The sequence below is a fragment of the Pyxicephalus adspersus genome, chromosome 2 (genome assembly GCF_032062135.1).
Source record: "Pyxicephalus adspersus chromosome 2, UCB_Pads_2.0, whole genome shotgun sequence".
Taxonomy (NCBI): Eukaryota; Metazoa; Chordata; class Amphibia; order Anura; family Pyxicephalidae; genus Pyxicephalus; species Pyxicephalus adspersus.
The window spans coordinates 103,090,030-103,104,854 of record NC_092859.1 but is presented as its reverse complement, the minus strand read 5'-3'; the positions used below and the strand labels follow the sequence as shown (position 1 = coordinate 103,104,854).

General features: G+C 35.7%; 1 protein-coding gene across 1 annotated transcript in view; it reads left to right on the top strand.

Moving 5' to 3' along the window:
- PRKAR2B (protein kinase cAMP-dependent type II regulatory subunit beta) overlaps positions 1-14,825 on the top strand; it is a 66,407-nt gene that overhangs the window by 30,827 nt on the left and 20,755 nt on the right. The window contains exon 2 of the mRNA XM_072401661.1: positions 4,138-4,173. Coding sequence (XP_072257762.1) covers positions 4,138-4,173 — 36 coding nt within the window. The remainder of the gene's footprint in view (positions 1-4,137; positions 4,174-14,825) is intronic.

Below are 14,825 nucleotides of genomic sequence, written 5' to 3'. Positions count from 1 at the left end.
ACAGCTGCTGTGGCCCCTGGTGTATAACTGATAGCCTATATAGCACAAAGAAGCACAAGCAATGAGACATATTTAAATTCAGATATCATAGTCCATCCATGCTTATTCAGCTAATTAAAATATTAGCACAGGCAGCTGTGTTTAACTGAACTCCTCTGGGATAATTAATGGGCAGTAAGACATTTAAATTCATGGTCTTCTTAAATTTTTATTTGTAACATTTGAAAAATGGATAGGTGGACAGATGCACTTTCCTGTGAATGCATAGTGAAAGCATCATTAATCTTAGAATATACAAATTCTCGTATTACTGAAAAAGATTATTAATTTAATAATTGCATTTATATATTTTATTTTTACTCCTAGTCAAACTTTAAATTCAAACCTTGAGACTCATACAAGGAGCGATTTTGCGTGCTGCACCACTCTACCCCACAATCTGGAGATCCTTTAAGAATGGCTGCTTGTACTGGAACACAAACTACCTTCCATATCTTGCACTTACCTGGAAAATATCATTACTAAGATGTTTCTCATAGCCACCAATTTTTATTAAAACCTATTTTAAAAAGTAAAATTTGACTGATGATTTAGGAACAATAGAGGGTGGAATTTGAACAGCACATGCTTCAATAAATAAATTCATATATATTTATTGGAGCCTCTATAATACTATATATTGCCCCTCTCTAACCACTCTGTTGTGCTTTTGGGACCCTAGCAACATTTTTTTATCTCCAAGCACAAATCTCTGTCATTTTATCCTTCTGTCAGCATGGCCTTTGCACTGCAACCTTACAGATTGTCAACTTTTGCTGATTTGTCCACTCCCTCTCTGATCTCTGCTGTGCAGGGACTGCAAGCAACTGATAATAAGTAAGGCACTTACTATGCTTCCATGAAAATAATGCTTTTAAGGGTGTAATAAAGAGCTGCATTTTTGTGACTCTTACTTTGTGAATCTCACTGATTGCTTGAGTTGCCTGATAGTGTTTTAAATGTTATGAGATGTAAAACGTAGGAACTGCAAGCATCACATTGATTGCCAGTGGTCATTTATTTCAGATGGGCTGTAGAAAAACAAAAGTTTACCAACTGCTTCGTTGTTGAATTCTGTTTTGGCTGCTTACCTATTACCAAAAGTAATTTTTTACCCAGATAAATTGGAAATATAGAGTATTAGTATTTGGGATTATAAATGTAATCTAGAAGATAATCTAGAAGATAGATTTTTTCTATGTTTAACCCCCCTGGCGACTCGGGGTTGATTTTTAATGCAAAAAGCAGTTATCCCGAGTCACACTCGGGGTCGCTAAAAAGAATATGAAAACCCACTTGCCTTGCTACGTTGTGATCCTCCAGCGTCCTGCTGGTCCCCGCAGCACACATCTTCTCCCTCCAATCTCCAGCTGGCGAATGCAGAGGCGATCTCCAGGGTTTCCCAGTGACGTCGGTGCGGGCGGGAGGAGTGGCGGGAAATTCAAAAAATGTTATATTGGATTTAATACAAAATAGCTGTATTGAGTCCAATACTAAAAATCTTTATATATTATATATCTTCAATAATATATATTATATATGTCACTGTATAGTTGTATTACATGTATCACTATTTTTTTTATTTTAACAGATTTTTGTGTTTTTTTATTTAAAGTTTATTATTAAATTTATTAAATATTGGACATATTTTGGTGAGTTATGCCTAAGAATTATAGGCCTACGATGTACAAAAAATTTGTAATTGCAAAAAAATGTAACACTTTTTGCGTGGGAATACGGACAGAATTAGAACGCTAGGGGGGTTAAACATTTGTCAGCATAACCATTGAGTACTTTGATTTCCATGTCCCACGGTATCCCAAAAACCAATACATTAAAATAATAAAATATAACACAAATCCATACAGGTAATAAATACCCCCTTCCCACCCCCTCGTCCTTGTGTATAACATTGTTCTGTAGTTTTTTGATCTGGAGCAGCCTTTCTCTACCATTGTTAACTAAACTATGAAACCCTTAGATTGCCTTTTAAGTTGTTAGGGGTCTGTTATTTTTTAGCACTGATAAAAATGATCTTTTTCGCTATGTATAAGGGGGGCATTCCAACCAATGACAACCATTGAAAGGAGCATACACTCAGCTACCCATCAGCTTCAGTGATCACTAATTTATAGGGCTGCTTCACTGATCACCCTTGTAAACTGTCATTTTCCAATGATCATTATAGTAGGGATTTTTCCACTAATCACCATTGTAAGGGATTACTGCAGTTTTTACTATTATATTTCTTTCTGACTAGTATTATTGCGAGTAATAGTTTAATTTCAATATTATATTACCGAAAGTAATGTTGTTGTAAAGAACTGTCCTAGGTGTCATGTATATTAAATATGCCACAATCCTTATTATTTATATCTATATCTCAAGTTAGAGTTCATGCTAATGTAATTTAGGCTTTTTGATATGGAGAATATTAGCACAGGTTTTCTAAAAGAGTTCCTCTAAAACATTAATAAAGGCAGCTCTGGGCTGCTGCAAAATTATGAATTATGCAGCACAGATTCAGAGCAAAGAGCAAAGTCATAAGGCTGTGAGGACTGGAGTAGGTAAGCTTTAATAGGGGTAGAAGTATATTTTTTATGTGTAGCCAGCTTACTGTAATAAAGAAGGAATTGGGGTTCCACCTAAATAATGCATTAAAAATTAATACTTTAATGTGTAGTTTTTTTTAGGTTGACATTATCGACACTAATAATTAAGGCTCAGGTCATGTGTGAAGTGTTGGTTATGGATTTGAGTAATGTATTGGTGCCATATCAAAAGCATGACATTTTGGAAAACGACCAAAGCATACAAGTAAAAGCACCTATGCCAGTGTTACATTTAGAGCAGAGTTTACATTTGTGGTAAATTTATGTAATCTGCAAGGGTCTATGGTGAGCTGACAGTACAGTGTACAAGAATGTATCCCGTATTGTATTGCTATTAATTGCTATATTGTATTGCCATGGGCAGCATGGTGGCTCAGAGGTTAGCACTCTTGCCTTTGCAGTGCTAGGTCCCAGATTCGAATCTTGGACAGGACACTATCTGCATGGAGTTTGCAGGTTTCCTCCATTTTTCTCCCACATTCCAAAAACATGCAGTTAGGTTATTTGACCTCTCCCCCAAAATTAACCTTAGACTGTGTTAAAGACATATGACTATGGTAGGGACATTAGATTGTGAGGCCCTTTGAGGGACAGTTAGTGACAAGGCTATAGACTTTGTGCTGCGTAATATGTTGGCGCTATATAAATACTGTGTAATAATAATAATCATTGATTTTCTATTAGTTTTGGAATGTTGGCTTACCACTTTGAAGAGCTAAGTCTAGATTTATGTTTACCCTAGCCCTGATGTGGTATGTTTATCGTTTCCTTGTGCCAGGGAACTGCTGCCTTTAAGATGGGATCACTCAGTCATGAAACAGAGCTGAACCTGCTCTTTTCTTACTTGTGTATTTTGTGCATCTTCTGTGTGTATTAAATAGGGGGTGAAAAAAATTAATAAATATATATTCTTTATCTTTTTTTGCAATGTATTGTAAGTAATATTTTCTTTTAATTTTTGAACACACTTTTGTCACCAGGAAAATGTTATAAATGACATCTGTGTACATTTCCATTTTCATTTGTAAAGAAGCTGATGTCAAGCCATATGCTACAAATTGACAGTTTGCATGTTAGATTACTCTCCTATATGAACAGTGTGGGACAGTATAGCACCAGATTTTCTTGCAGTTCATTAAACTTTTCTATACTACATGACTGACTGAATACAAGATGTATGACAATGATATGTTTTGCACATAAAAAGTGCCTTATTAAAGGAACTGTATTTTTTGTAACTTACAAAAATACAATACAGTAACCTTTACTAACAAGTCAGTACAATTTTGTAAATTGTTTTTACAGAGACACAGAGATCAGACCCTCTAAGAGAAACATGAACTATTGTGTATATAAAAGTGTCCATTATTTCCAAACAACATATTCACTAAAATGCTTTGGATGTGTTTTAGGTGTATATTATGTAAATTTGCCAATGTCTTGTTTTCTTTACATATATTCATTACATTTTTGTTATCTCTTTCAGCTCCAGTGATAAGCAGATTCTCAAGACGTGCATCTGGTAAGCTCTGATTACATTTGAAATACCATTTTAAAATTCACTCAGAGTTTTTTATTTTTGTGATTAGTACAATATTGTAAAGCTAACATATATGTTGTTTTCTAGTAACAGAGGGCCTAGATATCTGGCAGTACCCTTTAAGCAGAACTTTCTTAAAAAAAAATACATTCACTCCAAGTTAAAAAAAAGTATTAATATTAATACAAGTACACACATTTTTCCAATATGTTAAAGGGATAGTCTCCCTTTTACATAGTGTTTAAAATGTAATGATAGATTTGCTTTAAACTGATGTTTTGTACATCAGGACTAAACTAGTCTGAGCACAAAATGTGTAGTTGTGTTGCCCTTTCACAAGTGCTCCAACCATAAAATATTTAAATACCTAACAATCATATACAGTAGGGGATTTAGGAAGGCACCACAAAAGCTTTCTTTGTTGGTGGGCAACACTCACAGTTTAGGTGGGGAATTTGACACCTATGTATTAAATGGTACAATTGCTTTCATTATATACTGTAGATTTCTCAACTGAAATTGTGAAAGTGCAAAGGTTCATGTATTTATATTTCTACATGTTTTTTTTTTATTATTTCTGCTTGTTTTCACAAAGATTTGTAGAATTTCTGTGTTTTATTTTCCAGGGATCATTTTTATGAGTTTTCCTTTGAGTATTCCTTTGGTAATCACATTATAGAAAAGAAATCTATAAGGTCAATACAATATTTATTTCAATATAAAACAAATGTAAAATGATAGACTATATGCATGATGTAGGTTTGTTGATAATGTCTGTTGAGCTTTGTGGTGGCCCGTGGACATGTCACCATTGGCAAATTTTACCTATTGGTAGGATCAGATGGTGATCAAATGGTTGGCAGTTTGAATCTGTAAGACAAGAAAGACAAAAAGACTTTAATGTTGCTCAGATGAGTTTCTTACCTAGGTTTGGTGATAGATTGTGACCATTCTGGGAAAGGCAGGAAATAATGCATGTGATCTTAGGTGACAAGCATAGCTTAAAAGCAGAAGTGAGTTTGTGTGTCTGCAAAGAGCCCCAATTTCATAGACCGTTAAAACATTTATGTATGTTGGTTGTCAACCTGTGGTACTTGAGTGATCTTATCACTAATATAGCGCAAATTCTCTACAAGTGGTGCCCTTAGCATTTACAGTACAAGGCTGTGATGTCTGAATAAAATGTGCGCTGAAGTTAGCATCTTTTATAGTTTAGTTCACTTTTTTTGTGCCTTTACTCCTAGTAGTCCGCAATGTCACAATTAACAGCATACTTGCACAACTATGGTATGAGTACCTTAAAAGTGTTCCCCTTGCAGCTCTCATCTCCCTCTGTTCTTCCTATGTTCCTAGTCTCATCTTTTTGTTGTGACCAATATGTGACCACTGGTTCTATACAGTGAAGGAGTCAGGAATAAACATTGCATGGAACATTTCCCATGTTCAGAGAATAAACATTTGAAAAATGAAAAAGGTATTTTGTCGGAAGAGACTTTGCACATCTCTTATGTTAAAACTCTCTACCTCCTAGGATTTTTTTTTCAGTTTAACTTTTACACTCATATAAATCTTCTTCAGGCCTATTACTCAGCAGTAAGCAGGTCTTTTTCAGAGCCTCTGATGGTGAGGATGTTGCACCACTGGTTACTGCCAGGTTGCAGTCCTTGGGCACACCAAGGTGGGCAAAACACAGCACCACATCACAAAGCAGAAGGATAGTTGAAGAAGGCCGGAGTCGAGGCAGGCAGCAAGACAGAGAGGTAAGGTCACACACCAGGGGTCAATTGCAAGGGATCCAGGAGACAGACACCAGTGACACAAGGGCCACAGGAGACACTGGAAGCAACAGGAGGCACAGGTGAATGAGGGATATCCACAGACAGACAGGAACACTGGAACAGCACAGGGAAGTTGGTTAGGAACCAACAAACTGGACAACAAGGGGTCAGTGCAGGAGCTGGACAGAGGAAACACTGAATAAGGCACCAAGTGAACAAGAACTAGCTCAACAGAACTAGAGGCTCGGCATAATTGAGACACGTTGCACAAGCGCTGAGTGCAGTGTGTGAGCTAGCTAAAAATCAAAGGGGTGATAAAGAGGCTATTTTCTGATTGGCCAGCGGATTGAGCGAAACTGATAAAACCTGGGATCAGAGACACCCCCAGAGTCAGAACTGCCTGCAAGTGCAGAGCAGAGATGCTTGTGCTTTAGGGAGGAACAGAAGGGTGACAGTTGTGCTCTGTAAAGACAGTACAGTGTCCCATATGCCCATAAGTAATGTTTGGAGTGGCGCTTGATTATATTTTTGGTGCTTAAACAGCAAGAGGCATATTTATTTAGGTAAATGTGCATTCTTGTTTTATGAATGTCACATTTGCTGCTTTAAAAATTTAGAAATATTAAGGCCCAGCTAAAACCAGAACTGAACAAGGCAATAATTATAACAATCAGATAAAGTAAATACAAAAACAATGTGTAAAACCACAGTGGTAGGGGGTGGTTTGCCAATAGCCATGGCTGGGTGCTTTTGCTAGGAGCTTTGTTTGGCCTAGGCCTGAGAACCAGCATCTAGTGTATCTTTAGACCCCTGCACACCCAGCATTCCAAACAAATATGTTTCCACACTTTCAGCCAGGTTCTGGAATCAGTTTTATACGGGGTTCTGAATGATCTGGACCCGGATGGCTTCTCCAAGTTGACAGCTTCCAGATACTTACATATTTTCTGGCTGGTGATTATTCCTTCTTGAAACATTAAATTTTTTGTTGGATGATAAATCTGACCTGACAGCTATTAATTGCGTCTTCTGCAGTATTGCTTGCTTCTTTCCACTTAGGAGCATATTATATTCATATTCCCCCACCTCATTGCTACGCAAAGGTGTTACATGGTGTGAAGAAATGCTTTTTTTATGGCTCTGGCTTTTGGGTTGCAATAAAATTACTCATTTGGAACCCCCCCCCCCACTATATTTTAAGCCTTGATCTCAAGATCCTAAATTGTAAATGGTAGTTGAAGGGTTTTTTTCCCTTAATATATAAGTTTGCTGACCTTTATAGACCTTAATGCTATTTAAAGATTTTTGTGTCCAATATACCCATCCTTCCAAGAAGATCTTGACTTTCTATCAATATCTGTTGTCTAATTTTATTGGCAGGGCCTTGCAAAGTGGAAACATGACTTTTATTGCCTCTGTTTTGCAGTAATTTTTGCTTTATTTTTTTAGATGTTTGAATCCTTTTTAGATCTTTTTTATATGTACAGTCATCACCGATTGTGGACACTATATTATGTATATTATCTGTATATATATAAATATATATATATTATATGTATATTAACTTGAAAAATGTATTTATTTTTTGCAGTTTTCACTCTTGCTATTCTAATACAAGATCTATAATTATGGTGTGGACATACTCATTGGACATAGGTGTGATAGTAGGTTTACAAATCATTAAAACTGATGCTAACCCGGACAGGGCCACAGAAGAGGCTTTTTGACTAGTAGGCATCTGATTATGTTACTTATAAGTCTTATTTAGCATCCATGTTCACTTTAAGAAGCTCAGTTGGTAAACATAATTTCCCTCCTGACCTTCTGCAGAGAAAAATACAAATATTTTGAATGGTTATTTCAGTTTTGCATTTCAAAACAACCAGTTCTCTTCCAATAGAGCATGTTTTGCTAATCGAGCCATCTGCACATTGCTTTTGTTCCAAACAAGTACATTTGTGTGCAGCCATCCTCCCTAAATAACCTACATTCAGAGAGCCATGTAAGTGATATGTGTGTTGTGCTAAAATATGGAAAAATGCAGTCATCTTCCAGGAATATATCACTGTAAAATAATACAGTAACAAACAGAAGGTTCAGGCTCATTTTTCAAGGCACATATGTCTTTATCTGTGCTCAAAATTGATCAATGCTTTCTTTTGAGACCTAAGCAAGTAACCTATTTTGTGTACAGCAGATCATTTAGGTGTGGTAAAATTGATGTTATCTCAATTTTCCAGTGTATATTTTATTATTGTATAAGTGAATTTTAGTACAATAGTTAGGGTTCAGAGAATTTTTTTCATTGCACTCCAGCCCTGACATGTTTATATGATTTACACATTATTATAAGCATGATAATTAGCATTTTGAAAGTTTAAAGCAACCTTTGATTAACTTTAAATTTGTATTAATAAATTAACAGTAAACACAGTACTTGTATGCATTGGAAATATGCAACACAACTTCCTGCTTTTAACCATTCAACCATTGGCACTTGAGCAATCAATCACAAGGACCAAGCACCCACAACTGAGGGGGGGCATTCAATGTGCTTGGGTCTGTGCACATTTTGACCTTCAGAAAGTCAAAACCTATAGTTCTACAAATACGGAAGCATAGATTAGTGAACATGTAAAACATAGAAGCTCACCTTGATTTAAAGGTATTGTTTTAGGTAAGCATTAGATTTAAGGGTTAGGACTGGTGAGCAGATTTAAATTACTGTAAAGTGTATCTAAATTCTATTTTTTGAAAAGTATTTTTACATTTTCCTTTACATCACAATTAGCTACATACCTTTACTTTGGTCTGGAAAGTTCTACTCCCATATCCCCACATCTTGGATTTGCCAAGACATCAAGGGATATAAAGGGATCTGGTGCCAAAAGTGTGGCCCTTCCACCTTTCTTAGCCTCTGCCGACCGTTATCTATGTTTGGTGCCTACTCAAGTCGGTGAAGGAAAATATACTTTAGGCTAGACTAGATTTTATCAGTTAATGTGTCTGCTTTATTTATTCTACACTCTCATAATTTTTATATGCTATCTATCCCTTTTGACTCCTTGCATTGTCTTTTCCATCAAGTTCTAATATTGAAGTGCTTTTGCTGAGTTAAATATCATATGTGTCACTATTGTTGATGCATAGATTTGTAAGGGACAATAAAAGCCCCTCCAAGGCTGGAGAAAATAGACTATCATGGATGACACTGGGTGATTCATCAAACCTGGAATTTTATTTCTTGAGACACTAACTACTCTTATAGCATTTTTACATGACCGTTTCCTGTAACATATCTGTCAGCTCGTCATCTATTGTAGCACACTAGTAGACTCTGGCCAATTATATTGCATGTCTACAGTATTGTACTGTATATTAACTGAATACTATGTGCAGCTTATTGGTGATGTGACTAGCCTCAATCAGTACCACCTATATTCAATTAGGTTCTCACCACTGGCTTATACTATGCTGCTCTCTATTTACCTTTACAGAAATATGTCAGGTTGTCAGTTTTCTAGGCCATTGCTTGTATCCCAAAAGATCCAGGGTACTAGGAAAAGGGGGGGGGGGGTCCTGTTAATTGTTACAGACGCTACACACGCTATGGTGAACAATGGGCATGTCTTTAAAAGATTGTGGTCAAGGCCAAATAATTATTATAACAAAAATTTGGTTACATGTTGTAGTCTGTTTAGGTGTGCCACACTTCCTTTTACTTATACTGTATACTTTTTACATTAATGGGTGATAAGTATGCCAGTGTCACACATGTAAAAAAGATGTATAAATTAAAAACATAAAAGGGAAATACACAGTTACTTAGTAAGCAAGCATTGTTTGGTAAACCTCCAGCCAAACAGCTCTGAATTACATATACACATGCAGAAAGATCACAAATCTGCACATATCTCAAATCCAAAGGCACCTTTTCATATTATAGGGTGATAGCAGATGTTATATAAAATGTCAGCAAGGGGACATTGCTTGCAGGGGGTCATCTTGCAATTTGAATCATTTTTTTTTTTTTTTTTAATCCTTCTTTTAAAAATATGCCTACAGTCTCTTTGCAGTTTGGTAAGTTTTTTCATGTGCAAGCACTTTTAAATCCAGTCAGTGTGACTGTGACATGAGATACTAAGTAAGAATACCAAGTCCTGTCCAATCCAGTCTACACTTGGCAGCTCTGAATCTCTGATGGCCCAGGCTGTAGCAATTAGCCAGGCCGGTTGGCAGAGACTGGTTTCCCGGTTCTGAACTTGGGTAGTAGAGCTGGGGAAGTGGATGGGGGGGGGTTATAAGGTTACAACAGAGTAAAAAAAAATATACACAGTATTGGAGCCAGGGCCCATGGACTGCATTAGGTCTGCAGGTGAGATATATGCTATTCCTTCTCCTTGAAACAATGAAACCTAGGACCCTAGGACCTAGGTTTAACTGCTTTCTCACAAAATGACCTAGACTATATTACGGACATTATATTATGACTATATTAATGACATTACCTTTTTAACCTTTAGAGATACAGGTAATGACGTGGAGTATGGACTCTGTAAATATGTAAATTGTATTGGTGCTTTAATAATACGTAACAATAGTATTTGATGCACATTCACCCATTTTTATTTTCCTTTTGCAACAATCATTGATAAACTTTATAAAACCTAGAAACACAGGTAAATCCAGGTGGGTGAATATGCCTGGAGTCACTTGACTTTTACATGAACAGGAAGTATCCTTATGAGAAGATTCATTGTTTGCACAGGAAACTCACAAAGTGAGGAACAGGTCTTGCATTTATCTTACTGTGCCCTGAGTGCAAGCTGGCAGCACTGCAGCAGTTATTTGTTTATAGATTGGTTTTCCTGAGTGAATTATAAATCTGAAATTCTATTTTAGTTGCTGCCACAATCAAGTTTATTTATAAAGTATAGGCTGTCCTCCAGATTCCCCTTGTCCTGAAACACTCCCAACCCCCACTATCTGATCCCTGGCATTAAAATACTACCCATGCCCTAATTTACCCTTGTACCATCCTGAAACTTCTTGTACTGTATACAAGGGGTAGGGTCCTTCCTCAGATGTCCACATTACACTTAATGCAGAAATGACTTGATAGTAGTCCATATCTTGTAGGTTGGGTATTTTGCACTGTAATAGTAAATTAGACTATCAGGTCTTTCATGGGCTTTATTAAATCTGAATGTGGAATTTGAGCTGTGACAGGTTGAAAACTCTAAATAATGTATATACCGGTACAAGATTTATTGGCAATCTGCAATAAAGGAGCACCCCAAAACACTGCCATTGAAACATAGACAAAATATTATTACCATATCATTAAAATTCTGTTTATAATAAAAGCCAGTGTGGCCAGTCAATTGGCTAATTCTTATGTGTTTAAACCTGGTAAAATTTTGTATATGCAGCAACAAAGATATATTATAGCCTGATATAGACAGTCGATCCATTTTTTCCTTTTCCAAGAAACCTTTCCATAATGCATTTTTTAAAAGAGGAATCTTCACCAAGGTTGCTTCCGAGAACAGAAAACACACAAACTTCATTAATGCATGGATAAAAATAACATGTAGGACTCAGACCGATCAATGTACAAGACGGAAATAAGGTTAAAGCTCAACTCCAACCTCATCCTTATTCTCACACTTGTTTACTCTGAAGCCCCTCTTCTTTATGGAAATTGATAAAATAGCTTACACTGTCATTACTGGGTTTCTTAAAGTGCATTCATTCATGGAGGCTCAGCATTATGAACATGATTTTTTAAACCCCTTTAAGGCTGGAGAAAATACACTTTCATTGAAGCTGGATGATCCAGCAAACCTAGAATCGATTTATTCAGTTGATAGCAAATATTTAGAATCCTAGATCCATTCCAGGTTTTCTGGATCACCCAGCCACCCACCCTTTCTGTTTCAGGGGGTTTTATGTCATGGATAATATGAAGCTTTTTTTATATACCATAGGAAAAAGCTTGTATATTCCCTGAGTGTTTGCTGTTTTCACCCTAATATTTCATTATGTATTCTTGGGTAGTTATAAGAATTTTTACAAACTAGGGCTTACATAACAGAGTGAATGTCTGTCAATCAATGTAAATATGATGACATTTTGTATAAAAACCAACCATTTATATGCTAGTAAAAATACATATTTTTATTTTTATTTCCTTTACACATAAATAAATATTTTAATGAAAGCAGACTCACCATTACCTGTCACACACCTTTCTGTGTGAGCAGCCTCTCTACTCTATGATTTGTAAATCAATTTTTCAAACCCAACCAATTCATTCCAATTTGCTTTTCTTCCAGTAAGGGGGGGGGGGCTTGGATGAAAAAAGATCTGAGAATTGCCTTGATATTCTATTGCCATGGACACAAAGATATATATATATACCCTTTTCCAACGTTTAGGTTTTTCTTTATCAGAACAAAGTGTGGAAGTGTGACCGTTGCTATAAAAGCAGAAGTTTTGATAAATATGGAACATGGTCTGGAACATTTAGGTGTGTGCTAGCACAATGCCAATGAGGAAATACATCTTCAGTCTGGGAAGTATTTTAAGGGCATTTCCAATGAATTATGTAAAATCAAATATTCTACACTGAGAAAGATTTGTCAGAAGTAGAGAACATTCTCCAGTTACCAATGTTCCTAGGCGTGGATGTTTGAGCAAATCCATACCAAGAATAACATACCCGTCACACCCTGGCATTGTTTTCTTAAAAGAAGGCAGTGATCAGAAGGGTACGTGGGATTTATTGCAGAAGTTCCTGCTAATGTGTCCTCTGTAATAATAAACCTAATCACAATTTGTTTAGTTCTGCTTTATGTTGACGATGAATTCCTCTTCGTACCAAAGTATTCTAGATCCAAATCCGAGGCCATCTCTGTGAAATCTGAAGCTTGGCAAAAATATAATATAATATATTAATATTGTTTATTGTATTTAAAAATGACATAAAATTGACATAATGATTGATGTAAATATCTCATTACATTCATCAGAATTCAATGAAAATGTTTTTCTGTTACTTGAAACTAAAGCCCTCTGGGCCAAAGTGCAAGAGTGTTTTTTTCATATATTTAATTAGACCGCTCTTCTTGGTATACAAGGGTTGGTTGTTTGCAATATGAGTTTAATAATTCATAACTTTTTTCCTACAATGCTTTGACTAGTGATTGAGAAAACACTTTTGGAATACTTTTGAAAAAGTCTACGTCTTTCAGCAAAGAAGCTTATAATATGTCACAGAAAGCAATGGAACCCAAAGGCAGATAACAATTTTCTGATCATCTCAATAGTATATGACTTGATTTGTTTGTGAGTAACCTTCAGACACTGCTGGTTGAGTTTTAAGTGTGCGAATTTTATGAAACAGTAAGAAACCAAGTCCAATTTTATTAACATGCCCTCTGATTAACCAGACATAGGGGTGTCTGCAGCAAGGCCCCAACTACTGCATTACCTGTATAACAAAGATAGCCTGATTTGTTTAGGAATTTGATCAGTGATCTTTTCATTTATCTTCTCTGTTCTGTACTGATAGATCAGAGATAAGTTCCAGGGTTTCAGACAACATACATTTTAATAAAATGTGCAAGTTAGGCAAAAAAATCTAATAAATACCTATAAAATATTGTTGGAAATTTTGGTATCATATGCACTCTGGATAATACATCCAAGAGCAGTGTGTCTGTAGATGACAACTGATGATTTGCTTTGTTTAGCTATTGAAAATTTAGGGCGGTTAGTCTGGGACTGGTTAGTATACAGCTGGTATTATGCAGTTTGATAGCGCTAAAAATTGCACAGCCAGAGGTTAATTGTTGAATTGCCTGCTGACAGGAGAAAAGATCATGTATTATTCAGCTATTCGACTCTCCCCCCATGCCGTGCCTGTGCCTCTACTTTGTGTTTTAGATGGTGTAGATTCTTTTTCCTGTAAGTGAAACACTGTCCCTGGTATCACTGCATATACTGTTGGTATGAATGTCTTATAATATAGATAATGGGAACGTCGAACACCTTATATTAGAAGGAGTTACTAAATATACTTTATATTGGCAGATGAGTAGTTTATTAGAATAGATAATAATGTCAGAATCATAGGTGTAGTAGCCAGTCATTAATCCCAAGACTGTTAAAACTGTATCAATCCATCAACTGAGCAGGCCAAAAGTTTTTTGTTTACTGGTAATTAACAGAACAGAAATCAATAACAATAAGAAATACTTACATTTTCAGAGATGCGATCCATAGCTTATTGTAAATTATTTATGAAAGTGATGCTTGATGTCTTAGGACAAAGCGGGATAGAAGACATAGGGGCTGATTCACTGGAGAAAAAAAAATGAAAATAAAATTGAAACTTAATAGTTTTCACCTTTTATTTAATAGAATGAATCAAACAAAATTCTAATTGGCTGCTATAGGGAACAATTCCTCTTTTGTTCCTTTTTATTTTTTCAGGTAATGCTAAATATGTCCTCCAGTGTTTATTATGATGATTTTGTATATATGTAAAGTATATAAAATATATTATAAAATGTAAATTAAAAAAAAAAAAAATAAAGAGAAAAGCACTTAACAATAATTATAAGTAAAAAGAATAAAATTCATCTTAATCTTAGCTAAACCTAATTCAGCAGGTTGACAATAAACTGTTTTGCACCAAAGAATTTGAGGATTCATGGAAAAGTATAGAACAGGTAGTAGTATACCGTTAAGTAAACCCCCGCTTTCTATTGAAGGATACTTTCTGTCCCTACCCACTGCATAGAGAATGCATGGGGATGTCAGTAATGTACTAAAATACACATTTTTATT